Source organism: Stenella coeruleoalba, assembly GCF_951394435.1.
Source record: "Stenella coeruleoalba genome assembly, chromosome: 14".
Lineage (NCBI taxonomy): Eukaryota > Metazoa > Chordata > Mammalia > Artiodactyla > Delphinidae > Stenella > Stenella coeruleoalba.
This window is the reverse complement of record NC_137160.1, coordinates 63,768,455-63,795,810: the sequence shown is the minus strand read 5'-3', so window position 1 is coordinate 63,795,810 and position 27,356 is coordinate 63,768,455. Positions and strand designations below refer to the sequence as shown.

Here is a 27,356-nt window from a genome sequence, read left to right as displayed (position 1 = left end):
TACAGCGGGAGGGGGGCCACTGGAGAGGCCTCCGGGTTTAGCAGAAAGCCCTGATGTACTCCAAGGCAACAGAACCAAATGGGGAACCAAGGATTCCTATTTCTGTGTGATGCTGAGAAGTGTGCCTGGAGCCTTGGAGAGAGGCGGGCCTGCCCCAGCCCCGCACACCTCCGGCCCTGCCCTGCCTGCCCAGCCCACTACCTGACGGCAGTCGTCTCCCACTTTGAAGATGGCTGCTTGCCAGGAGATTTTCTGGCCATCGGCCTCCTGCGTGCTGCCCTCATCCTCGGAGTCTGAGCAGCACCGCAGACCTGCACAGGGAGAGGGTGCCTGTCAGCGGCGGGCAGAGAGGCCCTCTGAGGATGCTGGGGGCGAGCCCTGATCATGTGCCTGAAGCAACACAGAACCTTAGGGATCATCTCTGCAAAACCCTAAAGAGGCCAACGAGGCCCAGCAGACACCAGGGGTCAGTGGGTGGGGCCACGGGGCCAGGGTCTCTTCCTAAGAACAGCTGAGGAGCAAGGACCCAGGGCCACACCCTTGTGCTGCTGTGCTCCCAACATTCATGCCCCCCCAGAACTGCAGAGTGTGATGTATGTGGCAGCCACAGCTGAAGAACAACCATGCCCTGTCCCGGGAAGAGGCCGGAAGGATCCTTCACAGCACTTCAGGAGGGAGCAGGGCCCTGCTGACACCTCGGCCTCCAGACGGAGAGAATCGACTCCTGCTGTGGAGGCTGCCAGCCTGCGGTCACTCTCACGGCAGCCAAGCCGACCAGTCCTCCCTGGGGCCTCTGTCACTGCACACGTGCCTGCCACCCCCAGACAAGGGCCCAGACTGACTGGCCGGAGGCTGTCACCGTTCATGGGGACCCCAAACTACGTCGGACGTGCCCCACTGACCTTCCTTCTCAAGTTCACTAACTCCGCATCGTTTCACCTTGAACTTAGCCAGATATGGGGCCTTTGCAGCGCTGGAAAACAAAACAGAATGGGGCGCAAGTGACAGGGAATGGGAGCCCGTGAGGGGGAGTTTGCGGGGGGTGCCTCACCTCTGCATGGGCGTCCCGGACTTGTAGTCGATGTCCAGCACGATGGCCTCGGGGTTGCTGGGCAGGTAGCAGCCTATGAGGGACAGAAGGGACATCCCAGGGCCCGACCAGGATGAGGCTTTCCCAGCAGACGGGGCTGTGCTGAGGCCTCAAGGGCCTTGCCTGCGGCACCGCCGACTCCTTGTTCCGAGGCCGGTAAGGCTGTCTTCCCTGACTCTGTGCTGTTTCCCTGGGCCCATCCTGACATTCCACATGGGGCAACCACCTCCCGCAGACGCTTCTCCAAGAGGACACCCTAAACCCTCAGCTTCTCAAGCCACTGGCCGCCAATGCCACAGGACACAGGAGCCCCAGCACCCACCCACCTGACACCCCCAGCTCGACCCTATCAGCGCAGGTCGAGAGAAGACCCTTCCTGGTCAGGGACCACAGTTCCCCGAGCCCCCGGAGGTGGGGGTGCTTGAGGCGGGGTCCTGGTGGGAGGGACTGGGCCCCTGGGGAGCATGCAGGCCCCCACCTCATCCACCCTCCTTCCCTCGCCAGCCCAGCCTCCCTCAAACGGCCCGAGCTCCACTCTGCTCTAGAGCCCAGCTGGCTCCCCAGTGCCTCGGGGACACGACCCAGCAGCATGGTGTCCTCTGGGAGGCTGAGTGTTCTCTGGGGCGGGGCTGGGCAGGGCTCAGCACAGTCAGGAGAGGCCCACCGAGGGCCCTGCACTGGTGCCCACCACTGAGGTGGGCAGTGGGCAAGTGTGCAAGGCCAGGGTTTTGAAGAACGAATGTGTAAGACTTAAGAACGGAGAGCTGTGCGGTGACGTCTGGGTTCCCATCTTGTCTTGAAAAGACACGGATCTGACCACGTGGCAAGAGCAGCAGGGAGGGGGGCATGGGCCCCTTCATCCCACAAGCCCTAGCACACCTGGGACACCCCCGCTCCTCCCTAAGCCCACTGTGGGGCCTGCGTTACTTCTGTTACACTGGAGCTCAGGAAACTTCTAGAACCACAGCTGCCAAGGACAGGGCCTCGGCCTTCAGCTGTAGCTAGGAGAACCAAGAGTGACCACTGGCAGGGGCAGGTTCTGGAGAGGGGTGCCGGGCACCCAGGGTCCCCCAGACCCCCGTCCCACTGGCCTCGAGCACTGCTCACCAGGCTGCACCTTCACTTCAGACAGAGCCGACAGACAAGCCCTCTTCCTCTCGTCACCTTTAGGGTAGGGCCTGGAGAACAAGACACAGACGCTGGTGTCTGTGGCTTCGGGGCACAGACAGGCCCTCCTGTCCGAGGGCCCTAGCCCTGCACTCTGCCACCTGGGGCAGGGGAAGGGGGTGTGCAATGCTGTGGGGGTCAGGCTGCGGGCTACGTGGTTTACTGGCAGTGTGGCCTCGGGCAGACCCTCAGACCTCTGCGCCCCACAACAAGGCGAGTGAAATGGAATCACGCCTCTCACGTGGCAGAGGCCCAGGGAGTCCACGCTGACCCTCCATCTCTGCAGCCACGTTGCCGCTCTGCTTAGAACTGGTCAGGAGAGGACCATGGGACACATGGCCCGCAGTGATGGGGTAGCGGGGGAGCCTGAGCACTGGGGACAGTGTGGCGACTAGGCGCCTGGAGGAACAGCACTAGGGCTCCCCTGCTGCCTCCCCAGGCGCTCGGCCAGCATCCGCAACCCCGGGGCCCCATCCTGCACAAATGGGTGGCCAAGACGTCCAAGATTGGCGTCTGCTCCACGTGAATGAGGGCCCAGGAGGTGAATCAAGAAAGGACCTCAGGGCTGCAAAGGAGTCTGGTTTCCCTAACACCACGGGGACCATCAGAACCTGGAGAGCAGATGTCCTCAGGCTTGGGCAAGACCCAAAGTGAACCTGAGATGTTGTTTTCTGTGCATCTGCTATGCCCACGGGGGCCCTGGACGGTGGAAGCAAACTCCCCGTCTGGCTGTTCCTTAGCGGGGGACGTCAGGAGTCTACAAAGCTCCTTGGGCAGCTCCCGCAAGTGGGGCCTGGAGAAGATGCCACTTACTTGATGATGGCTGACACGTTAGTGATTTTGTTGAAGAAGTCGAATTCACGCTGGTAGAAGTCCTTGGCCGGGCCAGACAAGGAGCTTGTGATCTCTTCCACCAGCTGTTCCAGGAGGTCGCCAATGTCAGCTGCAGAGAAACCGAGGGTGAGCCTGCAGTCCCAGGGACCCTCTCTCCAGACCCCACCCAGAGAAGGTCTGCCCTCCTCAGGGTGCTGATGCCCGTGAGGCTGTGGCGAGTGGAGGGCCCCAGGATCACGGATGCTCACGGGGGCCGCACCTGAAGTGTGTGGTGGTCTCAGGGGAGTACCTGCATCTGACTGTCCCCTCTTCCAGAGACCGTCATTTTTACTTGAAGGAGTGACTAAGAGATAAGGTAAAGTCACTCAGACGTAGACTTATGGCAGATATTTTCTTGAAAATCAATAAAATGAATCTGCCATTTAAGGAAAACAACTACAAAACTTTGTTAAACTTGACAAAAAAGCCTGACAGTTTCCCAGCACTCAGAAACGTTTCTGTCCTGTGAGGCAGCTGGGGCTCCACACACAGGATCTTTAAATACTGTGTCACGAAATGCGTCAGCACTGGAGACCCTGCCCTGCACTTTGGGTGTGACCACAGCGGGTGTTACAGGTCCTGCGAGGGGCGAGTGCAGGGCAAGCAGGGGCTGGATGAACAGAGAGCGAGGCTCATAACACGGTTCAGACTCCTCACTGCACTGAACCCCTGAGAAACCGTCCCGCCAAGCTTGGTAGCATTGGCGGGGAGCACCCATGGGGGCCTGAGCACAAGACACTCCTCCGTTTCCAACTATGGGTCAGCAAGGCCCAATCTCCTGCAGCCACTTCAGCCCAAACAGCATATTCTGACATGAAATGCAGAGGCAGAGTGAGGGGCTCTCGCACCGCACTGATGACCTCATCTCCCACAGGCACTAAAGGGGCCTGTAAACGTGTTAAACAATGCTACTCTTCTCGCTCACTTCTTTAAAAGTTATGTTTATGTGAGATGGGTCTCTATTTTTTTATTTTTTTTTATTTTTAATTTTGGCTGCTTTGGGGCTTTGTTGCTGCACGCAGGCTTTCTCTGGTTGCGACGAGCGGGGGCTACTCTTCGTTGCGGTGCGCGGGCTTCTCACTGCGGTGGCTTCTCTTGTTGCGGAGTATGGGCTCTAGGCGCGCGGGCTTCAGTAGTTGTGGCACACTGGCTCAGTAGTTGTGGCTCGCGGGCTCTAGAGCACAGGCTCAGTAGTTGTGGCGCACGGGCTTAGTTGCTCCACGGCATGTGGGATCTTCCCAGACCAGGGCTCAAACCCTTGTCCCCTGCATTGGCAGGCAGATTCTTAACCACTGCGCCACCAGGGAAGCCCTCTATTTTTAATTTCTAATGTTGGTGAGCATAAGGCCACATAAACCCAAGCTCTTTGAGGGTCTGTAGTTTTCAAGGGTGTGAGGGGTGTGAGGGTCCTGAGATGACCTGGGTTGGGAAGCGCTGCCCGTGGAGCTGCAGATGGAGCCACAGGGTCTTGGGGGCCAGGCAGGGGTCAGAGGTGGGAGTGGAGGAATGATGACCCTGGGCAGGTAGTGAGGACGGGGTGGGGTCCGAGGGACAGGCACTCACGGTCTTTCTGGTGCCCCTCTTCATCCACATAGATGTTCGTCTTCATGTTCCAGATGAACTGGTGTGCCAGGAGCTGGGACTTGGATGCTGCCCACAGAATATACTCCCGCACATAGCCCATCTGTAGGAAAGCAAGGTCAGCCCAGGCTGGCCACACTCCACCAAGAGAGGCCACTCTCACCCAAGCAGCAATGACTCCACGCTTGGCAGACCCAGAAAGAAGCGTGGTCGAGCGGTGCCGGCTGTGAGCACCTCTCCTGCGTGGCGGAGTTGAGCCTGAGTCCAGCTGGCTGGCCAGCCGCCGGGGTCTTTGTCTATGCAGGCATGCACCAGCTTTTGTCTCCTCTGTTCCCTCCTCTGGACTCTAAGCCCTGGACTCTAACCAGCTTCTGCTGTCGTCAAGCATGACGCGTGGGCAGGCGGGTTTCAAATGCGCCCCTGTGGACTGCTGTCTAGAAGACGCTGCCCAGTGACGGACGGGTCCCAGAAAACCCTGCGTCACTCCCAGCTCGGGCTGAATTCCCATGTTCTAGGTTACAAAGGCAGCTGGCCTTTCTGGAAGACTCCTGGGGTGCAGCCTCTCCCTCCCCACAGTCATTTGCGGCCCATCTGGTAAAGTATTCCTTGGACAGATGTCCTCAACTTGGGTGGGTGGGCTTCCCAAACAGGTCAAACTTCAAATAACCCAATTCTAACCCAGCAACTAGATCTAAAGATGAACCACGAATGTGCAACCTCCAGTGCAGGGTCTCCAGGCTTGGCCAGGGCATGGGGTGTTCTGGGGCCCTGTGGGCCCAGGGCAGGGGGGTGTATGGGCAGGAGCAGGAGGGGTAGACGCTGCTGCCCTCAGACGCAGGCTTGGGTGTGGCACTGTGATGAAGCGCGGGTGGTGAGGGCTCCGGGCTGTGGTCACCCCGTGGGTGTTTTCTGGCCAGGCCCTTTGCCAGGCCCCTATGTGCATGTACACTGTTAAGGCTGAATTATCCACCCCCACCCCCCATTCATATGTTGAAGTCCCCCCCCCCACACAGAATGTGACTGTATTTGGATATAGGCCTTTAAAGAACTGATGAAGTTACATGAGATCAGTAGGGGGCCCTGATCCGATCTGACTTGTATCCTTATAAGAAGAGATTAGGACACAGACAAATGGACAGCCATGTGGGGATACAGGGAGAAGCCGCCGTCTACACGGCAAGGAGAGGGCCTTGGGCAAACCAGCCCTGCTGACACCTGGATCTCAGATGTCCAGCCTCCAGACTGTGTGGAACGAGCTCCCTGTAGTTTAAGCCCCGAGTCTGTGTACTTTGCCAGGGTGGCCTGAGCTCACTAATACACATGCTGTCTCCTCCAACCCCTTGGCCACTCCCCCCAGGAGACGGGGAGCTGGATTTGGGAGCTAGGGGACCTGCTGAGACCCCCATCCAGCAGGTACGGGTCCCAGGCCAGGTCACCCACCCTGAAGAAGCAGCCGGCAATGTTTCCAGAACCTGTTCACCCAGCACAGCAGGACTGGGCCTCGGGTGCTGGATGACCACATGGGGGTGAGAGACCTCGGGCCCAGGTCCCAGCTCAGTGGCCCTGCTCCTGGGCTCCGTCCCGCTGCCCGCCCGGCCCTCCAGGCTGGTCGGCCTGTGCTGCATGCCTTACCTTGTCATACCTGAGGGCCTGCACAATCTGGGGGATGTAGAACAGGATCGCATCCTGTGTGGTGGGGGAGGAGCAGTCATGACTCAGGAAGGGGTGAGAGCACCAGGCAGGACAGGGGTCCCAGGGCCCCACCCCACCTGGACTGGCCCTGCTGTCACTCCACCCCCACGACACGTCCTCACCCTCAATCAGGCCTGCCCTCTGTCCCCCCGTGGGGCTGGGCAGCCCCCCGAGGTCGACCCAGCAGATGGGCTCACCGGCGGGAAGGACCGAAGGACTTTGACCCCGTACTGCGCCGTGAGTGGGTGCGGCGGGTACATGCTGGAGAAGTAGGACAGGCCTGTGGGTGGGTCTGCGGGTGCCCAGCACAGCACATGGCTGAGCTCGGGGGCATCGGCGTCGATGGTGTGCCAGGTGACCAGGAACTGGGGAGGAAGAAGGGAGTCACAGGGATGGCCCCAAGGAGTGAAAACTGCAAGGCATTTATAACAGCTTCTGACACATTACATACAACAGCACAACTTCAACCAGGGTGAAATACACTCAACGTTTTTCTACTGTAAACACAGTAAATGTTTCATCCGAAGAGTAGATAACACAAAAGATCAGAAAAATCGTGGTACCACTGAGGTCAGTGGGTTTTGGTTGTGTTCCTCGCCTCCAGGCATCCCTGGAGGCAGTTTTGTTTCTGTGCACTTAGGACCAGGCCTTGGCACGCTACCCGCCATGCTACCTTGATGGCTTCGGGGATGTCACTAACGGCTCCTGGGTCCAAGCGAACCAGACGGGTCACCTCATTGCCGATAGCTTCTGTGTTTTTGAACCTGCAGGCAAAGAGGGTGTGGGTGGCAGACATTGAAGACGGGGGCTGGGGGAGCCCTGGACTAAGTGATGTGGACCAACACCCAGTGACATCTGAGCACTGTGGCTACTGACATGGTGTTTACTGTGACCAGCTGTGACCCAAGGGCAGAACTCCTTGGAGCAGGAATGATCCTTCCAAGGACACCTCCCTTGGCCTGGCCCCCAAAGCACCCATCCACGTTGTGGCACCCGTGGGCCAGAAGGCACGCTAGCAGGTGGGAGGGTGGGTGCAAAGTGTTCAGGTGTGACCGCCCAAGGCTAAGGCAGGCAGCTGCTGCCTAAATACCGTCAGGCTGCGATCCTGTCCTGAGGAGGACTTAGGACCCGAAGAAGGAAGCAGTAAGTATGCACCATGGGCTCCGGGGAAGAAAGGCCCACCCTGCACGCAGGCACATGGAGTCTACTGGGATTCAGCACAGGGGGCCTGGGAAGCCCCTCTCAGCACCTACCAGCCTGAGTCCTGTCCCTGTTAAGAGCTGCCTCAGGACAGCTCACAGGACACTCGGTTGCCAGCCGCCCCTCTGAGTAGCCTGCTGCCTGAAGATGCCACCCAGGAACCAACCCAGACCCCCCAGGCCTACCTCCCAGAGTAACCACAGGTGTTTCCTTTCCTCATCAAACAAGGTGAGGCCCTGGGGTGCCCTGATGTTATCTCCTCGGGCTCCGGGGTGCTGGGCCCCTGGCAGGACAGACCCTACCACTGTACAGGACTGGGGAGCATCTAGGGCTACGATGGCTCTTCCCTTACAGTCCTTGGCTGTGACACGTGCCCTCCCCCCGCCAGGTGCCTTGTGCTGGACCTCCGGCACGGCCTCTCAGGCAGCCCACCTGGCTGGCAGTTGCACGGCCAGATGAGGAGAGATGTTCCAGGCGAGGTTCACATTGTCCTTCCACTGCTTCTCGCTCAGGCTGATGTACTTGGACCTCCAGTTGGCCACGCTGCTCTCTCCAGCCTGGTCCAGCTCTAGCTCTGGGGCTGACAGTGGGTTGTACCACGTGATGAGACGCTCGATCTCAGTGGCCTGGTGAGGGACACAGACACAGATGTGCCTCTGCATGGCCGCGCCCCTCCCCCACCCCAGCGCTGCAGGCATGGCGCACGGGCCTCACCAGCAGGGACAGCAGCAGCGTCCGGCGCTTCATGTAGTACTTGTGCAGCTGGGAGCCCCGGTTGGTCTTCTTGGACATGCCTGGGGATGGGGGTGGGGAGGGCACAGAGTGTCCCTTGGAGCTGCTCTATGACCCTGAGGACCCAAGGGACCCGGCAGCAAAGCCCCACCGACCTGACTTCTTGGAGATGGTGGACATGCCGCTAGACAGCGGGTAGGTGTTGATCCAGCCCTGTGTAGCCTGCTGGCGCGAGCCAACTGCTATGTCCAGATTGCTCCGGGTGTCCTGGTTATCTGTGGGCAGACACAGCATTCTAAAAAGAGGTGTCTGGACCTTCACCACAGACAAAGCAGCTGTGGGGGAGCAGGTGGGGGAGACGGCCGGTGACGGCTTCCCTGGACGAACCAGGCGTCTGCAAAGTTCCTCATGAACCACTGCAGATGGAAGTTTTCTAAAGTGTGTTATGTTCCCCTGAGCCCAAAGCAAAGCAAATCGAGGAGCCGCCTTGATCAATTATGGCACTGACCTCCCAGTGTCCTCCTACATGGCGATGACTCGGGGACCCGTGGGGACAGATGGCAGGGCTGCCTGCCCTGCTCTGAGTGGAGCCAAGAGCTGCTTACAATCACTGTGCCTGCTTTTCCCTTTCGTGGCGGCCAGGCTGTCCATGTGGGTCTGCCTGCAGAGACACGCGCCTCCCCCAGCCTGGGCGCGTGACCAGCTACATGCTTCAGAGAAACAAGAGCAGGGCTTCCTCCTGTGGGGCGGCTGCTGGCTCCCACTTCAGCGCCTTTCCCTGACCCCGTCCACCCTCCATGCTCCAAGATGCAGCTCACACGTCACCTCTTCCAGAAAACTGCCCCTGGTCCCCAACTGCTGCAGGGCAAGTGCCTGGAATCAGGGGACGTTCCCACGACCCCCCATGTTGGAGTCACCTGCCGGTAAGACTGGCCCCACCAGGTGACAATGGACCGTGCCCTATCCCTCCCAGCACATAGGCTGTAGTCCAATACAGACTGTTGGGCATGCAGGGGGCCCGAGAACGGCCCCGCGCTGGGAAGTTATACCGGGGGGTGTCTGCCTGTCTGCTTGGAGACCCTGCCCTCCTTCCCGCTCCCCAGCAGCGGCCAGAGAAGAGGTGACCGGGCAGGCATGGGCCTCTGGTGACCATGCAGCACAGCTGAGGCTGGGGCTCACCTGGGGGAACGAGCTGGCTGGCGGTCAGGTACTTCTTATCTGAGAACATGGCGGTCCAGAACTTAATCATTATGCTTATGTCCTCACGCAGCCTCTTCTCTCCCTGCGTAGGGAACTTTGGGGGACAACTGCAAACAGCCAGGGACGAGGGTGAGTGCCAGGGTCTAGGAGTTAGGAAGCGCGGCAAGGTGGGGCGCGCAGCCTCCTAATGAGAAGTCGGGCCACTAAGCCGGGGGTCGGCACCCAGCAGGCCGAGTGACCCAGGCCTGGGGGCTGGGGGTGGGGTGGGGGCAGCACCTGAAGTAGTCGAAGGCAGTGGAGTAGATCTTCTCGCGGAGCACGTTGCGGATGGTCGCATTGGGAAGCACGTCCGCGTGCAGGAGGGTCAGGCCAAGGGTCAGCAGCCTGCAAGAGGGCCCCGGTCAGCGAGTGGCGCCTCCTGCAAACCTCTCCCTGAGCTCAGGGCCCACCTGCAGGCGGCAGAGCCCTCCCGCCAGGGCTGTGGATCGGGCAGGTGGTCACCTGTCTCGGATTACTGTACCCTGATGCCTTACGAAAGGATTTTTAAACCTTCACTTTTGTTGGGGGGAAAACGACGTGTGTGTGACTCTGCCCCTCGGCCAGAAGCTTTGGTCCCACAAACTGCAAACCACTCCCTGAGGTACCATCACCTACGGGGACTACGAAGGTAGAACTCAGGTTCTAAGAACAATCTGCTTGGATTCTGCAAGATCAGGGCTGCCCTGCAGGCATCTGCAGACGCGCTGGTCAGGAATGGGCAGCCCTCCTGCTCGTCTCCATGGCCACTTCCCATGGCTGGGACGGTCCAGCATGGATCCTCTCCTACTAACCCATTCTCGTTGCAATTTGTAAAAGTATAGGTCCACAACAGACTGAAAATTAGGGAAAAAGAAAACTAGCCCTTGGGTACTGGTTTGAGAAGCACGGCCCGAGGGCGTGCCCAGTGGGCTTCAGGAACATGAGTCAAGAGCTCAGGTAGGGGAACAGGTAGAGGGAGTGGTGCCCACCTGCAGGGGCCCCTCACCCTCCTTCCATCTGACCCCCCACGTATCTGCAGGCCCAGTCAAGCGCCCTCCCCATGCCAGGCCAGGCCCTCCTGCTGTGTACACAGCGCCCCTGACCACCACACCTGGTTTGAGGCCCACTGGGCCACATGCTGCCTATTGGGGTGTGTGCCCTCCCCCGGTGTTGCTGGTTTTGCACAGGGCTTGGTGTGCAATTGGCACAATCGGCCTCAGAGGGTAATGGGCCTGAGCTGTCACACCAGGCTCTGCCACACAGCTGGCCGTTTTTCCCTCTCCAGTGTGTCACCAGAATCCTTTTGCTGCTGCTCACCCCCAGTGTTTGGCTGGCCGGGTCCCCACATGAAGCACCTCCTGCACACTTCCCTGCTGTGGACAGCACGCTGCCCCATGTCCTCAGCCCCGAGAGGGCATGGTGGCCTCGGCCATCATGTGCGGATGCCTTTCCCAGGGGCCCTGCATGTACTGGGGACTCGGTCAGTTTCTGGTGAACAAGTGACCAACCACAGGAAACCCGGGGGAGCAGGCCCTGAGGTGAGCTCTTACTTGAAGCGGGGCCCGATGGCCGCCACATGCCGGTTCATGCTCCCCGCAGTGCCCCCAATGCTCAGAGACATGGACCGCTGCAGTAGGCTGGAGAAGATCTCCACCTGGTCAGAGCTGCAGTACTTGGCAATCTCGAACCGCTGCACCAGGAACTGGACGGAAAGGGATACGCTGCTGGTGGGGCCATGTTGCTGGCAGGGCCGGGTGGCCGCCCACCCTCGAGCCACCACTGCCTGCCAAGGAGGGGCTCAGGCCCACAGGAGGGCAGGTGGGGTCTGCAGGGCAAAGGGACGAGACCGGCGGGGCGTGGGGAGCGAGATGGGCCAGCTACCCCCGAGGTGGGGCAGTCTTCAACCTGGAGTCCCGACCCCGGGGAAGAGTGGGTGGAGCACAGGGGAGACGGGGGCACGTACATCGATCCAGATGCAGTGAGGGGTCACCTCGGGGGCACAGGGTTTGGGCTGACTGGCTTCCGACGCAGCCAAGGGGTCTGCTTCCTTTATCTCCGCAGAAAACAGGCCGAACTTCTGCTCCACTGTCATCTGCCAGGCCCCCGCCATCTCCCGCATGAACTGCAAGAATGCAGGTGTTAGCCCCTCCGTGGGGCGCAGAAAAAGGCTTGCTGGTTTTTTGGGGGTTTTTTTGCGGTACGTGGGCCTCTCACTGTTGTGGCCTCTCCCGTTGCAGAGCACAGGCTCCGGACGCGCAGGCTCAGCGGCCATGGCTCACGGGCCCAGCCTCCTCCCGGACCGGGTCACGAACCCGTGTCCCCTGCATCGGCAGGCGGACTCTCTACCACTGCGCCACCAGGGAAGCCCCCTGTTTTGTTTTTTTAATCATAAAAGGAATATATGCTCACTGAACAAAATTTAGAAAACCGAGGAAGGTATGAAAAAAAAAATCACTAAGATCTCCCCATGATCCCACTTTCCAGCCTTTTTTCACCAGAAGCCCCTCCTGGACCATAGCCAGGAGGTGTCCTGCTTTGTGGTGCAGCCCACCTGTGACAGCACTGCCTGGAAACCACGCAGGGGAGGCCGCCTGCTCAGGGCCTCTGGGCTGGCAGTGGCAGGGGCGTGGCGGGCTCCAGAACCCAGTTCCTCCTCTCCACCCCCATGGACCCCACACGACACCTTTATGCCGCTAACCAGGCTCAGGGAAGAACTGTGGGGGCCGCGTGGAGCCTGTGACCCCACCAGCCTGGGTGAGGGGTTCGCAGGGGAGCAGCCTCTGTGGCCTGACAACAGCCAGCGGCTCCTTCCAGGGCATCCAGAGCCCCTGCGGGGACACGGGGACCCCATCCCTCCTCCCATTCCATGGCTGCTCAGGGCGCCAGGCAGCCAGTCTCAGGTCCCCTCGCCCACTCGTTAGCAGGAGTGAGCAGTGGGAGTCGGGGCAGCCCTGAGGAAGAAGGCAGGGAGGTGATGCTCGCCTCTGCCCTCCTCCCTGCCTGCAGGCACAGAAGCCATCTGGAGGCCATGAGGTGAGGACAGAGTCCAGCGCAGACAGAAGCCCATCCACGACACAAGGATGGACTCCCGGCGGTCGCCCCTGCAGCCAAACGTGTTGCAGGGTGGAGGGTAAGGGAGCAGCCCACCAGGTTGCCTGCCCACCATTTGTACCCCCGTCCTGGTCACCACCTTGGCCAGGGCCTGCCTTCCAGGCTCGGGGCATGAGTGTGAACAAACACAACTCAGGTCCAGGCTGAGTAGAAGCAGCCTACAGACTGCACGGCGCTCTCCGCTGGGGGCAAACAGCCGTGAAGGGAAGCGGGGACGGCGTGGCGGCATTTCAGGCAGGGCGGCTGGGGAGACCCCAGGTGGAGGACACAGCTCAGACCAGCCCTGGAGAAAACCTGTTTGAGGACAGCGCTGCCGGGGAGGGAGTGGCACCCGCAGTCTAAAGCAGGAGCCCACCGGGGCCGGGACAGCAGGGATTGCAGGGTGCCTGTGGCGGCAACAGGGGGCAGAGGGGCCTTGCTGGTTAGACACCGTCCACCTCTGCTCTGCGTGAGCACAAGCAGCATGGACAGGTCCGGGCGTGGGAGGGTCCTGATCTGATCCATTTTCCTGGTTCCTCTGTGTAGAGAAGGTGGAGGGGTCTGGGGGGAAAGCAGGGGCTGGGTTGTCTCCAAGTGCAGGGGAGAGACAGGGGCTGGGCCGGGCTGCTGGGAGGTGGTCAGATTCTGAAGATGCTTTAAAGATAAAAGGTAGACCTGACAGGATTCACTAAGGCTCGCCGTGGAGTGTCGGGGGGCAGAGAGGGCCATGAGGATTTTGTCTGGGCGTTTACAGACTGCCGGACGGTGGGGGCCAGTCTGGGCCTGTGCTCTTGCTACGGGTTACAGAACCAGGGGACCAGAATTCTTTCCTGTCTCAGTGGAACGAAGGCCCAGACCCTTGTGCTATATGAGACCAATAAGATTGCTCGGGCTTTATCTCCCCACAAATGCAAAAGACTCCAGCAGCACCCGCCTCTGAGTTGGGGCTACGAACGATTTTTGTTTCCTTCTTTGTGCTCATACCTTCCAACTGCTCCATAACCAGCAAACATTGGCAGATAATAAAAAAAATGAAAAACCAGGGTGCAATGATACTAAAGACATAGAAATATAGGGGAACGGCCCCCACTTCGGAGTGTGGAGCATAGCTGGGCCTGGACAGCAGATCGTTGCAGAGGCCAGGAGCAGGGAGACAGACAGCCTTCAGCCCTGAGCCAACAGCAAGAGCTTGGTGACACCAAACCCACACATAGCTGTCGGGCTGTTGAGGAGGGCAGGTGAAGAGCTGCCAAGAGCTGCTTTCCAGAAAGAGATCACATTTCCCTGGGAAGGATGAGCCCAACAGCCCGGGGCCAGCACTAGGTCTGGCACAAGTGGTGGACGGACCTGCCAAGGCCGAAACCTCAAGCCAGCCAAGCTACTGATGATGGCAGAGGGAGGGGACAGACTGGAGTCTGACAGACCCCAAATGACGTAGCAATTTGCTTGGCATAAAAACCCCTCCTTGGGGACTTCCCTGGTGGCTCAGTGGTTAAGAATCTACCTGCCAATGCAGGGGACACAGGTTTGATCCCTGGTCTGGGAACATCCCACATACTGCGGAGCAACTAAGCCTGTGTGCCACAACTACTGAGCCTGTGCTTTAGAGCCTGTGAGCCACAACTACTGAGCCTGCATGCCACAACTACTGAAGCCCGCGTGCCTAGAGCCTATGCTCCACAACAAGAAAAGCCACTGCAATGAGAAGCCCGCGCACTTCAACGAAGAGTAGCCCCTGCTCACCGCAACTAGAGAAAAAAAAAAAAAAGGAAGATGTGAAGGTGTGATGTAAAGCAGGAAGAACCCACCCTTCTTGCCAAGATGAGCCCCTCGGGGGTGCGGCCTTCACTTCAGCCACCAGACACAAGGAGAAGCTAAAGCAGCAGGGCCCCTCAGTCTCCACTGTTTTTCTAAACACAGTGTCAGGTCCACAGTCACAAACTTGAACACAGATGACCCTGATGCTAGAACTAACCGACCAGATAAGGATTTTCAAATAATTATCATAAATATGTTTAGAGATTTACCAGAAAAGATAGAAAGAAAAGGTGAAGATACAGAAATTCTCGGGAAAAAAAAACAAAGTATAAAAAAGAAATACAAAGTATAAAAAAGAAACTGAAATACTAGATCTGAGGATTATGATATCTGAAATAAAATACATTAAAAATGGTTTAACGGGCTTCCCTGCTGGCACAGTGGTTGAGAGTCCGCCTGCCGATGCAGGGGACACGGGTTCGTGCCCTGGTCCGGGAAGATCCCACATGCCGCAAAGCGGCTGGGCCCGTGAGCCATGGCCGCTGAGCCTGCGCGTCCGGAGCCTGTGCTCTGCAACGGGAGAGGCCACAACAGTGAGAGGCCCACATACCGCAAAAAAAAAAAAAAAAAAAAAAAGGTTTAACAACAGAATGAATAAGGCAGGAGGAAGTACTAGGGAACTGGAAGGAGGCCAATGAAAATGGACCAAAGCGAGAGAAAGAATGAAAACAACCCAAGAGAATGCTGACGACCCTCGGACACTGCCATCGTCACAACATCTGCACCACAGGCATCCCTGGAACCCAAGTGAGAAGGGGCGAACCAGGTAAAAAATATACTTAATGAAATACTGGCCTGAAACTTTCCAAGTCTGATGAAAAACCTGACATCTCTAGATTTAGGAAGTTCAAGGAATCCCAACATAAAATACACAGAAAACCACACCCAAGCACAACAGAGTCAAACTATTAAAAATCAAAGATAAAAAACCCTAAGAATAGCTAAAAGGAAAAACAAACAAACAATAGCACATACTGAGAAAGGATGATAATTTGTGGATTTCTCCCCAGGAACAATGCAAGCCAACAGATGATAGATGTGTGTAACATGCCAAAGGCAACTTAGGATCACAGACCCAGGAAGAACAGCCAAAGCACGAGATGAAGGTGAACTAGGCTGCAAGTTCACTCCCTCCACCTGCAGCCCAGGAAGCGCTGAGGAGAACTACAGACCCAGGCTTACACAGGTAAGTGAGGACGGGGAAACGGTCTGGATACACCCATAAGGCTTAGGAAAAGCATTTGACAACACAGACAGCACTGTTACAAGGCGTGTATCACACACAGCAGTGAACACAGATGAAGACAATACACGCACGGGTCCTGACGGAGCGGGACGTAGCTGTGACTGAAGAGCCCCTGCCCTGCAGTGACAACAGCTGCCGTGAGGTGGGCCAGGTCGGCTCATCCTCACAAAGACTCTGCGCAGACCCCTTGCCATCACCCTCGACACACAGGCAGGGACCTGCGCTGGAACCCTGAAGACAGCACAGCCAGCTAGGCGAGAGCCCAGACCCAACCGACTTCCCTCCTGAGGGGCAGGGGCCAGTGTCTCTGCTCCCCACACAACTGACTTGGCCCCTCCACAGACGCCCGCCACCGTGAGCTGGACACAAACTCCGTGAGGAGGTACGACTACGGCCGGCCACCTCCACGCCTGGAACACTCCAGTTCCATCCTTGGAAATTATCCAGCTGACCCTCAGGGGCAAAAAACACAGAACACTCCTTCTGACCACTTATCTCATTATCTTAAGAAACTCAGAAAAAACATGTCAAATCCCATTACTGTGAAAATTAATGGGATCTTTGAAAAATAAATCTGTTCTTAGGTTGTTCATCCCATCAGCTGAAAGGGTGTGTAGACCCTCCCCGTGGGCCCCCTCCAGCAGGAGGGCTGCTGTCCCAGAGTCGGCAGGTAGGACGCAGGTCACTGTGGATAAACACAAGTGTCTACTTGTGGAGAAATGGCTCCCCCTGCCGAGCTTTAGAAAAATAACAGCTTCAAGCACCACTGGGTCCTTTAACACACTCCCTCTGGTCCCAGTGACAGTCCTGTGGGCAGGCTTTAATATCACAGTCTTGCTTACATATGAGGCCCTGTAGGGTGAGGGGCTTTCCCGGGGTCTCCACGCTTGTCATCCAAGGGGCCAGGACTGTCTCTCCACCTCTCACCCCGCAGCCGCCTGCAGCCGGCGTCTTACCGGCACTTCCACTCCATTCTTGCCAGCCAGCAGCCACTCCCAGCAGGCCAGGGCCGTCTCCATGCCGTGCTCGTTGAACATCTGGAGGGGACCCCAGCACAGGTGATGGAGGAGCTGCGGGTCACAGTCTGGAACCAAATGCATGCTGTTCAGAGGCCCCGACAGGTCGACCCACATCCTCCCTGGGTCAGCAGGACAATTGGCACCGGCCGGAACAGCGCTGGCCTTTTAATTACAGCCCCACCCACCCCAGTCCTGTGCGTGACGCCGCAGGGATCTCCCGGGGGAGCGCAGGCTCTCTGCGTGGCCAGGACTCGCTCCCGGGGACAGCAAGGTGGCCCGGGCCTGGGCGGTACCTTTGCTGCTGATGAGCATGGCCGTCAGCTTGAACATGGCCTCTGTGTAGTGCTGAGGGTCACCCGTGCCCAATGCTGCCTTCAGCTCCTGGACCATCATTTTGTTCAGGTCAGACGTCTGGCCTGTGGCGTCTGAGAAGCGGATCATCCCATACACCTGTGGAAGGTCAGCGGAGGCACATGTGGCCTGGTCACCCGGACCACGGGGCTTCGTTGCCCACGCGGAGTGACAGGCTCATCTGGGTGCTGCCGCCACCGCGCATGGTGCCCCGGAACTCCTCCTCTAGAAACAAGTGCTGCTCCCACCATTCTGGACAGTCCCCGAGGGCGGGGACTCGGCCCTGATGTCTGAATCCAACACTGAGCTACAGCAGAGCTGCCTGCACGTGGGCTGAACAAGATCAGCCACGTGCTTCTTGAGTTGGACATTACTTTTTTTCCCAAGAAAGGTGTTGCTCTCTTATTCACAAGACTTGACTAGAGAGGAGCTCCCACTCCTTCCAAGAACCAAACCTTCCCCCCAAGACAGACCTCCCGCCCCCACCAGGAAGGAGAGGACGCTAGAGGGCCCCGACCCGGCGGGCGGCTACCTCGCCTGCGTAGCGGTTGCGCAGGTTGAGGGATGCCATGAAGTTGGAGTAGTCCTTCTTCACGCAGGCTGGCCGCTCCGTGAGCTGAGTCGCCTGCAGAGACGGGACAGTGACTGCACACCCTCGTGGCCAAAGCCCAGTGCAGTGAGGCTGTCATGCTCAGACCCGGGTTATTAAAATCTCCAGCAATAGCAAGTGAATAAAATGAAACACCTCTAAACACGCTCTGGGGTCTGCCAGGTCGCATGGAAAACAGAGTTTTAAACATTTTACTCTGAAACATCTCCGGAAGGAAGCTGGGACTACAGCTTTGCTCCATGACCAGCTACTTCATCCCCACTGGTGTGGCTGCCCACACTTGGAAGGGACCTCGGCTCACACGGCCCCCACTTCCCCTGCCTTGGCCTCGCCTCTCCAGTCTGCCCACCCCTCCAGGCCCCTCCTCCAGCTGGACCCGCCCAGTGTCTCCAGGGCCACCTCACACTGTCCCTTCAGCTCTGTTCCCTACACACCAGCACAGCCAGTCGTCATACACGGACACTACTGGAGACAACCAACCCTCAGATGCTGCGGTTTTGGGCAACTTTTTATTTTGGGGTGGTAGGGGTGGGGGGAAAGAAGGTCAGGGGAAAAGATATAAACAGTAAAACTGGACCACAAACAAAAAATACACGGTTTTCTCATAAAAATTTTAAGCTGGTTCATTTTTAAAAAAGTGACCTGAGAGTGCATTACATTTTTTGAAGACAGTGGCCTGGAGCAGGCATGTGTGGGAAACTGGCTCTGCCACTCACTGTCCCTGACCTCGGCCTGCTCCCCAGGAAGTGGGGACACGGGGTCCTCTCGCCAGGCTGAGCACAGTCCTGAGGGACTGAGAGCTGCCAGACCCTCCCTTGCATCTCTCTGACCCCGCTCCTGTGCCCAAATCAGCCCCCAGCCCACTCCCCTCTGGGCGGAGAGGTCAGCCAGGCCACAGGCTGCACCTTCTGCAGGGCAGGGGCTCTAGGGCGGGGGTCTCCCAACAACCAGCGATCAAAACACAAGATAAAAAGGGTCCTTCCCTCCTGAGCAACAGGAAAGGGAAAAACCTAACCTAAATCTACTTTTCTGTGGAAAAATCCCGAAATCTTTTAGGCAACATCACCTTGGACCAGGACCGAGCCCTGCTGGCCTCTGCCCGCATCCTCAGCCTGCCTAAGGGGCGGCTCCCTTCCCACCTGGGCGCCTGGCCTCCCCTGACCCCAGAGCGGGCAGCATAGAGGTGCACGTGGCCACCTGGGCTCCCACGGACCGCAGAGGCCCTGCACTGGGCCCCAGGGTTGGGAGACGCCAAATCGCACCACTGCCGGACAGGCCACTGCTGCCAACCACCAGCTTTGAGGCAAATCTCTGATCTGGTTCAGAGGGAACCCCTCAGCGCACGTGCTGCCCCTAAATGAACCTCGAGCAGAATGAGACGAAGCCAAGGACGTGGGGTGCAGCTCGGTCCAATGGATGGCCAGGCCAGCGTGACCATAAAACGTGCTGACCGTGTCCAGCAGGACACTTTGTCCGTCGTGGACCTGATCCTGATAAAGGATCAACCTTAGAGCTCCGTCAGAAACACGGTGAGCAGCTCCCCCGAGCCTGGGGTCTGCCACAGACACCGCAAGCTCCCCATATGGGGGCAGGGCTCCCACGGCTGGAGACCCCGCTCCCCAGAGGCACACGTACCCCAAGGGTGGTGTTCTGCTTGTTGTAGCTGGCAAACTGAAGGATGCTCTCGGTGGCCATGGCCAGCCCCGTGTGCTGCGACAGCCCCGACACCCAGTTCTGGTGTTTGTTCAGGTATTCCTGAGACGGGGAAGCGCCGTGTTATTTTAAAGGTAAAAGCAAGCCTTGTGCAGCACGTGTGAGGTGGGGGAGGGAACCCTGGCTCTAAGGCTGGCTTCGCCCACCCTGATCCACTGAAGAGATGGCTCCGCTCGGGCTGCCACTCCCTTGGGACCAGAGCCAGAGCCAGAGCCAGCCACTGTTCCTGCTGGCCTGCCAGGCTCCTGGCCATGCCACTCTCGCCCAGCCTGCATGCACCCCTAGTCCTGCCTACCATAAGCGGTCGGCTCCCCTGGGCCTGCCCCCCAGTCCCACCGCACCTGCCCTCCTGGCCCCTGACCAGCATGCTCACCCCACAGGGTGTCCCATTACCCTGGGCCCGGACCAGTGTTCCTGATCTGCTAGTTCACACCAGTGCTGTCGGTATTTCCAGCACGCTGTCTGGCTACAGCTCTCTGCAAGGCTGGAAGGAACTCCCCAGGATGCTTTTTGATGATTTCAAGAAAGTACCTGTAGGTGAGACTTGGTGACTGTGGGCGCCCACTTCATGGCCTCCTGCAGGATCATCGCACAGCGCGCAGCGAAGTCCTTGACGATGCTCTGGAAGAGGGTGCGCCGGGCTGTCAGAGCTTAGTGAACACAGGGCTGGACCATGTCCCCCAGAGCCTTGTGTTGAAGTTCGAACCCCCGGCCCACCTCTCGTGCTTCGCAGGTGTCGGGAACGGTAATGCGATAGGGGGCGTCCGGAATGTCGTAGTAAGGCTGGTCCTTGTGAATATCCTGAAAGAACACAGGTCCCTCTTCCAAAGCAGGTCCCTGCGCAGCACCTCCCTCCCTTCCCCCACCCCTCCCATCTGTGATGGGAGCCCCCCAACCCCCCATTCACGGCTTGTGGCATGAGCTAGGCTCAGAAGGGTGGGCGGGGTACTCACGGCGTTCAGTGACAGCGACAGGGTCTGCAGGATGTCCAGCATGGTCTTCAGCACCGTCCCGCTCCAGAGCAAGTGGGGGAATCTGCACCCAGAGCCACCTCTCAGGGCCCAGAAGCCACCTGTCCAAGGAGCTGTGCTCCTTAAGGCCCCTCACCCCTCCTGCTGCCCAGCCCCGGCCCCCCCCCGGGCCCCATCATCTTGGTTATGCGCTGGCCAGACCACTCTCTGCTTCCCACAGGGATCCTCCCTGTTTTCAACCAAGGCCCCTGTACCCTCACGTGGAACATGGCAGGACAGGTGACCCTCGAACAATGGGGGGCTGGGGGGTGCCGACCCTCCACACAATAGAAAATTCGCATGTAACTTATAGCTGGCCTGCTGTTTCCGCAGTTCCACAACTGTGGCTTGTGTAGCACTGCAGTGTTTACCACTGAAACCCCCCCGCTGCTCAAAGCAGGTGGCCCTGGGCCAAGGGAAGCAGGCTGCAGGCTCCGTGGCCTGGCTCAGACACGCCCTCCGGCCCTACCTGGATGGGCACATGGTGTCTGCTGCAGGCTCCGGGGATGCCTGCGGGAGCTGCAGGCAGGCCTGGCATGGCAGTGCACTGAGGCTGGTGCAGCCCACCATGAGGGCCCTCACCTGGGAGGACCTGTTCCACGAGCCTGCCGTGCCTCTCAATACAGCAAGGAAAGCCCAGGGTGGAACCAGCTCAGAGTGAGCTCCCCTCCTCCCGAGGGCCTGGGAGAAACTAATTCCACCAGGTCCTCTGGCCGGGCCCTGGGCGGGGAGACGGCACTTAGGATGGCTGTGAGCATCCCAGAGTGAGCCCAGAGCTCTGCAGCAGGGAGGGTGGGATCCCAAGAACAGGGACACGACACCCGGTCAGGAGATGTGCTCTAAGTAGCACCGACCACTCTGAACAGGGGAGGGTTAGACCACTGACTCCTCACTTGCCAACATCCTGTGGGGGCTGCCCCGCCCTTTGAGAGCTGTGACTCTGAGTCCACTTTTCTCTGTACTGATGATGCAAGGTCGACCCTTCCCTGCATCCCAAATCTAGACGTGTGCACACAAACATCCACACACATGTGCACACACGTGAACACATGCACAGCACCAGAAGGAAACCGAGCTCACTTGTCCACCAGCCCGGACAGGTACTTGTCGGCCACTCTCCGGATGCGCTTGTGGATGTGGTTGAAGTTCACCAGCAAGAACTGCGCATGGCGCTCCAGCTCCTCCTCGTTCTCCTTGGTCTTGGCCTGGATTCAGAAGAGACAGGTTGCAGGCCCCGCACGGCCCTGGCAGGCGTGCACTGGCGCTCCAACAAGGCTTACTTTATCTGCCATCATGTTCAGGAAGGCATCAAACACCTTGTCGGCAACGGCGATCACGCACTGCATCATCCCTGCAACAGGAGGGCAGGGCATCAGCAGAGGGGACCACCATCTCATCTGTCGCTGATACAACACTGTCCCCCAAACTCTCAGCTTTACTTGCATTTCCCCCATGGCCCCCTTTCTGTCCCGGGACCCAGTCCAGGGCACCCCTTGGCATCCGCTCAGCACGGCTCTGAGCCCGGTAGTCTGTGCTGATTCCTTAGGCTTTCCAGTCTTTCTGTCCTCCCCACTTCTGAAGGGCACAGGCATCTTGTAGGGTGTCCCTCAATCAAGGTGTGTGTGATGATCGCTCATGCCTGGACCAAGCTCGTGGGATTTTAGATGAAATGCCCTCCTGGTCGCATCTTATGGGGGTAGGGTGAAGTCGGTGCCCCCGTCACTGGTGGGCTGGCCCTGAATGCTCCCTCTACCCTCAGATGCGAGTCCCCAGGTCCAGCCCTCACTCTGGGGCAGGGAGTGGGGGGCAGCGGCTCCCGAGAACCTGTACACGTCAAGCTGCGCAGAGCCCTCCACTTCTCCTGGAAACCATCTATCAGTGTGTTCTGCGGCAGCTGTCCCTCTGGTTCTTGTCGACATTTTCTATCTTCCGCATTCTTTCTCCTTTTAGCAACTGGAATTCCACCTGAAGGCGTGTCCCTCCCCGTGTTTTATTTATTCAACCGTCTAGTCAGTAGGGACTCACGAATGCTCATCATTTGTGTGGCTGCTCCCTCTGGTCGGCTCCTGGGCCCTGCAACACACCTCCCCACCTTCTCCTTCTCTCTTTCTCCTCGTTTCGGCATGACCTTACTTTCTGGCCCTGCAAGGTGCCCTGGGCTCAGCCTATACTCTCCCTGCCCCAGCTCTCCCTAGAGTCACCATTCCTCCACGGAGCCCGGGTTCCTTCTACTGGAGAACAGTGTTCTGACACCAAGATCTGGGCACTGGGTGTGGTCAGTGCTGATGGGGTAGAGCAGAGTTTTAAAAACAACAGCGGGAGAACCACAGTGTTGGCGAGAGAACTGCGAGAAAACACCAACGTTTCCTCCACGACACACCTTGTGTAGCTAGGACGGTTGGTGGCCATCCCTGTGCTGCCAGCGGAGGGGGCTTCCGGGCCCCCCACTGTCCTTCCTCGTCAGCCCCACAGGAGTCAAACCAACCTCTGGACTGCTGTGCAGGGTCACATGGAGCAGCACCTCACAGTCCCTGAGGTGATTTCTCAAAAGATTTCTCCAAGGACTGATTTTTCAACAGAAGAAAAAAATGGTACCCGAGACACCTGGGAATTAGTTCTCCATTAGCAAGAACAAGCTGCTCAAGTCGTCAGTGTGCTGATGGTGCTGGCGTGGGAAGGACTCCTCACTACCTTTTTTTTTTTTAATTTATTCATTTTTATTTATTTATTTGGTTGCGCCGGGTCTTAGTTGCAGCAGTTGGGCTCCTTAGTTGTGGCTCACAGGCTCCTTAGTTGCAGCAGGCAGGCTCCTTAGTTGCGCCATGCAAACTCTTAGTTGCGGCATGCATGCAGGATCTAGTTCCTTGACCAGGGGTCGAACCTGGGCCCCCTGCATCGAACCCCTCCCCCCTGGGAGCTCGGAGTCCTATCCACTGCGCCACCAGGGAAGTCCTAAGACTCCTCACCACTAACTGTATCAATGCCAAATTTATTAACCTTAGAATCATTACTCAGCACTCCTCAAAACATTTTCCCACACTGTTAATCAACCAGACCTTGTGGATCTAGCAAATCAAGGATGCTTGTAAAAAAAAAAAAAAAAAAAAAAATCATCCATCCAAGGGCACTTGGAGAGTAAATTAGAAGAATGTGTAAAAAAGAGTAAATCCATTGAATAATCTGTTCAGACTGGGGAATATCTGCAGGTATGTGTCCATTGACTCCAGGAAATTTCAGAAAGCATGATTCAAAAAAATGACTTTAAGAATAGTAAAACACCATTCATTGAATCTGAAAAGTTAATTCTTTTTGCAATCAATCAATAAAAACAATATTTGTTTAAAAAGATTCTATAACATAACTTCATGAATAATTTCTTCCTAACATTTTAGGAACTAGTTTAGTTTCTTAAAAACTTTTATTCTGAGAATACTTGAAATGATTGCTAATACCATTTACTGAATAAATGCATTATTACATGAGATACATTAAAAAATTTGTGGATTGAGCATACTAAATTTCATCAAATATTTAAACACATTTATAAACTCCATCATATTCTTCTAAGCATTTAATTAAAGCACAGGTCTAATATTTCAGTCTCTTCAATTCTTAAATACCTTATAAATCAGCACATAGACCAACACAATGATGCTACAATTTATCGTGTCCTTATACTAAAACTGGTAAACAGTGCCAGTACTATGCATTTAATTTTTTTTCTTTGCTGCCTCAATTTTAATATCTCTTCATGTTTTAATTCCTATTCTTATCTTAGGTTCACCTCAGTAGGGTTTTGGTGATGGGCACATTTTGATACCCTAGAGAGGTTAATTCTGTTTCTGTCTCCCTGGGAGTATCGTCCTGTTGGGACTGGTCACGCCAAGGCCCTGTGAGCCCAGGGTCTGAGGACACTGCATCCTGGGACTTGTCAGTCCTCATGTTTCACACAGACTTTTGTATCCTGAAACTTTCCCGGAAAAGAAGGATGCAGTCTTAAATCAGATGTGGCCCACAGGTCCTGGCCTGCTGGAAACGTGTGGTAGCGAGTGGGGTCTCCTTGTGGGCAGCAGGCCTGCTGAGGTGTGGAGCCCCCATGGCAAGAAGAGGGATGCCCCCCAGCGAGCTCTCTGCTCTCCACTAACGAGTGCCTCTAACAGGCTGCTCGTGGGACGTCTCTGCCCATCACCTGTTGGGCGCCCTTCCTACCTGGTCACTCTGAGACAAGGTGTGACCTTACACATGTGCCCCGCCTCTCCCTGGACCATGCGGCTCTTTCTTGCTGCTCCGTCTTTCTTGATTGCATGAGAAAAACAACTACACGTCCCTACTTCACGAACACTTTAGCGGGAGAAACAAAATCATGATATCGTATATATAATCATACATAATATATAAGTAATCTCCTAATGTATTTGGATATATACGTCTTAGTATATTTGCCTTTCTTTTAAGCAAGATAATAGAAATACTGTATCCATGCTCGAATTCTGATAATCTGTTAGTTGGGAGCCCCTGCAGCCTGATTCTCAGTCCTCTCAGCCTACCTCAGACGCCTGAGAAGCACTACTGCTCCCTGGCCACAAGATGCCCCAGGTCCATCCAGACCGTCCGAGGAGCCCAGGGTCCCTCAGCAGAGGACGGTGTCTGGGACTGAAACCTGGGGGCTGGAGCACATCTGAGCATCAGTGCTTCTACTCTCGGGCCCCTGGCAGCAGAGGCAGAGCCAGAAAGATGTATATGTTTTAGAGTCAAATGTTTTATACTGATCTTTCCAATGTAGTACATAGCCTCATGAAACTATTTTCTTGACACAGACAGAAAACAGGATGCAGTATTCTTTTTTACACTATTAAATCTCAGTTCATTACGAGAAGCCCGCAGGAGTCAACTTACCAGACTTGTCTTTCTGAATAGCTTTATCCTCAAAGTAGCAGAACATTACCTGGAAGCGGTCAGGATCTGTCGAGCGCAGGACCCTACAGGGAACAGCTCAGAGTGAGTCTGAAGCTCTGATCCCCCAGCAGATGGAATGCTGCCCGGGTGGATGAGGCTGTGAGGGCAGCCGCCCCCTGCGAGCCAGGGGTTTTAAGGGTCACATGCACAAGGTCCTAATGGCACCGGCTGCATGTCCATCAGCCAACGGCGCATCAGGCAGCCACCAAAATGAGAGGCAGCTCTCTGTGCTGCTACAGAATATTCGAGACTTCCGGCTGGGAGGAAAGGGCAAGGTGCAGCGGGACAGGTGTGAACAGGTATGATCCCACATCCCGCTGTGTGCGGGTGGGATACACGCATGAGCACGTGGTTGATTTCTAGAAGGGAAAGCTAAGGGACGGCAACAGGGGGCCTCTCTGGACTCAGGGCCAGCAAACGGAGACGTGCATTTCTCCCCCTTAGCATCTTTTCTACCATCCAATGCTTTTCTTCTCTATTCTGTTTTACGCACCACGGACATTTTTACAAGTAAAACAATATCCCTACCCTTGAGGAAAAAAGGAAGAGAAAGGAAAGGAAGGCATGTGCTTGAACCAGGGCCCCGGTGCAGGGCGCTTGGCATCTGGGGCTCCACTGAGACGGCCAGGCGCGAGCTCAGCAGTGCGCGTGGATGACGTCTGCACCCACCCTCTCAGATTAAGGCTCCACGGGCGCCGGGGGCTCAAGCGCAGACACTCTCCAGTGCCCTCGTGCACATGGCGAGAATGTGTGCTGTTGTCTGAAAGCTCTCCTGATAACTGGTGGCTGGGATCTAAGCCAGGCTCTGGACTAAGGGCTTCAGGGCTGCTTCTCGGTGCTGACAGGAGTCCAGGGGACCTGGCAGGCAGCTTCGGGCGAGTGCTGGGCTCTCAGAACCACCCGCCAACTAGAGAGCCTGCCCGAGAGCCCTGGGTCACCGTGGGGCACACCGGGGAGTGGACACAGCCCACAGCCCTGCCGGCAGGTGCTGGAGGCCGAGCGGGCCCAGAGGCCTCTCCTGGAGCTACACGTGCCAGGATTAGACCCAGGCTTTTGCTGTTTTGGTTTGGCTTGGTTTTTCTGTGAAAATATATTCTTTGTAAAAAAAAAGACCAGAAGGAACGATACTAACCACTACGGATGGTGCTAGTGAGCAGAGTGGGTTTCTTCCCTCAACTATTTCCACGGTTTTGTATAATGTTCTCCTATTACTTATACAACTGAAAAAAAATGTGTAATGAAAAAAGAAAATTCAAAGCTCCCTTGGCTGCGGGGACTCTGGGACTGCCGGGAGGAGAGGACTGAGGGTGGGAGGACTCACTCCCACTCACCCAAAACAGCTTCCATCTGGTTTATATGTCAAGCTTCCAAGCAAGATCCAATCTACCGGAGGGTCTCGCGGCACCAAATAAAGGTTAAATAAAATAGTGGCGTTGTCCAAACATCCCTCGCTTTAAGAATCAATACTTTCTGTTTTAAGTGGTTTGAGAAAGACCTTATTCTGTATCTAACTGCACCTGTCTTGTTACCTAAACAAATGTCCTCCTGCAGCCCCCCACAGCGGGTCCACAGGGTGGGCGGCTGGGCTCTGGACGTCCTGCTGCTGCTTCCAGTCTCCCTTTACAGGGAGGCAGCAGGCACTGCCCTGGAGACGATGTCGGTCTCAGGCCAAATCAGGGACCGTGACCTTGGGCAGCTTCTTTGAGCGCCTGGGCCCTGGTTCCCTCCTGTGAAGTAGGGTGTACAGTGCCCACCTTGTGGGCTTGCTGGGGGGGCCTGTCAGCGCATGGAGCTCGTGCAGCGCCTGTGGCGCCGGTGCTCCGTCCATGTTAGTGCTTCTAGCTGTCAGCTCCCTGTGGTTGCAGAGGCGTCCTGAGTGTCAGGTGCCCCAGAGGACTGTTTGGAGCAGCCCCCCACTTCCCGTTTGCTGTCTGTGCTCCAATGTGGTCCTGGAACCAGCCTGGGGGGTGCCCTAGAGCGTCTCAGAGAG

General features: G+C 57.0%; 1 protein-coding gene across 6 annotated transcripts in view; it reads right to left on the bottom strand.

Moving 5' to 3' along the window:
• The window catches only part of PI4KA (phosphatidylinositol 4-kinase alpha), a gene marked incomplete at its 5' end in the record, with an annotated part of 95,141 nt that overhangs the window by 3,906 nt on the left and 63,879 nt on the right, over positions 1-27,356 (bottom strand). For 5 of the 6 annotated variants that reach the window (XM_079941878.1, XM_079941874.1, XM_079941875.1 and 2 more), the window contains 26 exons: positions 202-311; positions 903-973; positions 1,052-1,124; positions 2,198-2,268; positions 3,071-3,200; positions 4,694-4,814; positions 6,344-6,397; positions 6,601-6,768; positions 7,077-7,167; positions 8,036-8,229; positions 8,318-8,397; positions 8,491-8,610; positions 9,515-9,642; positions 9,812-9,919; positions 11,104-11,255; positions 11,517-11,675; positions 16,664-16,791; positions 17,020-17,176; positions 17,610-17,702; positions 19,323-19,442; positions 19,932-20,021; positions 20,118-20,201; positions 20,354-20,435; positions 21,491-21,615; positions 21,691-21,761; positions 25,307-25,389. In XM_079941878.1, the coding sequence (XP_079798004.1) occupies positions 202-311; positions 903-973; positions 1,052-1,124; positions 2,198-2,268; positions 3,071-3,200; positions 4,694-4,814; positions 6,344-6,397; positions 6,601-6,768; positions 7,077-7,167; positions 8,036-8,229; positions 8,318-8,397; positions 8,491-8,610; positions 9,515-9,642; positions 9,812-9,919; positions 11,104-11,255; positions 11,517-11,675; positions 16,664-16,791; positions 17,020-17,176; positions 17,610-17,702; positions 19,323-19,442; positions 19,932-20,021; positions 20,118-20,201; positions 20,354-20,435; positions 21,491-21,615; positions 21,691-21,761; positions 25,307-25,389 (2,863 nt within the window). Of the gene's footprint in view, positions 1-201; positions 312-902; positions 974-1,051; positions 1,125-2,197; positions 2,269-3,070; positions 3,201-3,308; positions 4,396-4,693; positions 4,815-6,343; positions 6,398-6,600; positions 6,769-7,076; positions 7,168-8,035; positions 8,230-8,317; positions 8,398-8,490; positions 8,611-9,514; positions 9,643-9,811; positions 9,920-11,103; positions 11,256-11,516; positions 11,676-16,663; positions 16,792-17,019; positions 17,177-17,609; positions 17,703-19,322; positions 19,443-19,931; positions 20,022-20,117; positions 20,202-20,353; positions 20,436-21,490; positions 21,616-21,690; positions 21,762-25,306; positions 25,390-27,356 lie in introns of those variants that run through there. The other variant, XM_079941879.1, reaches the window with a different exon arrangement.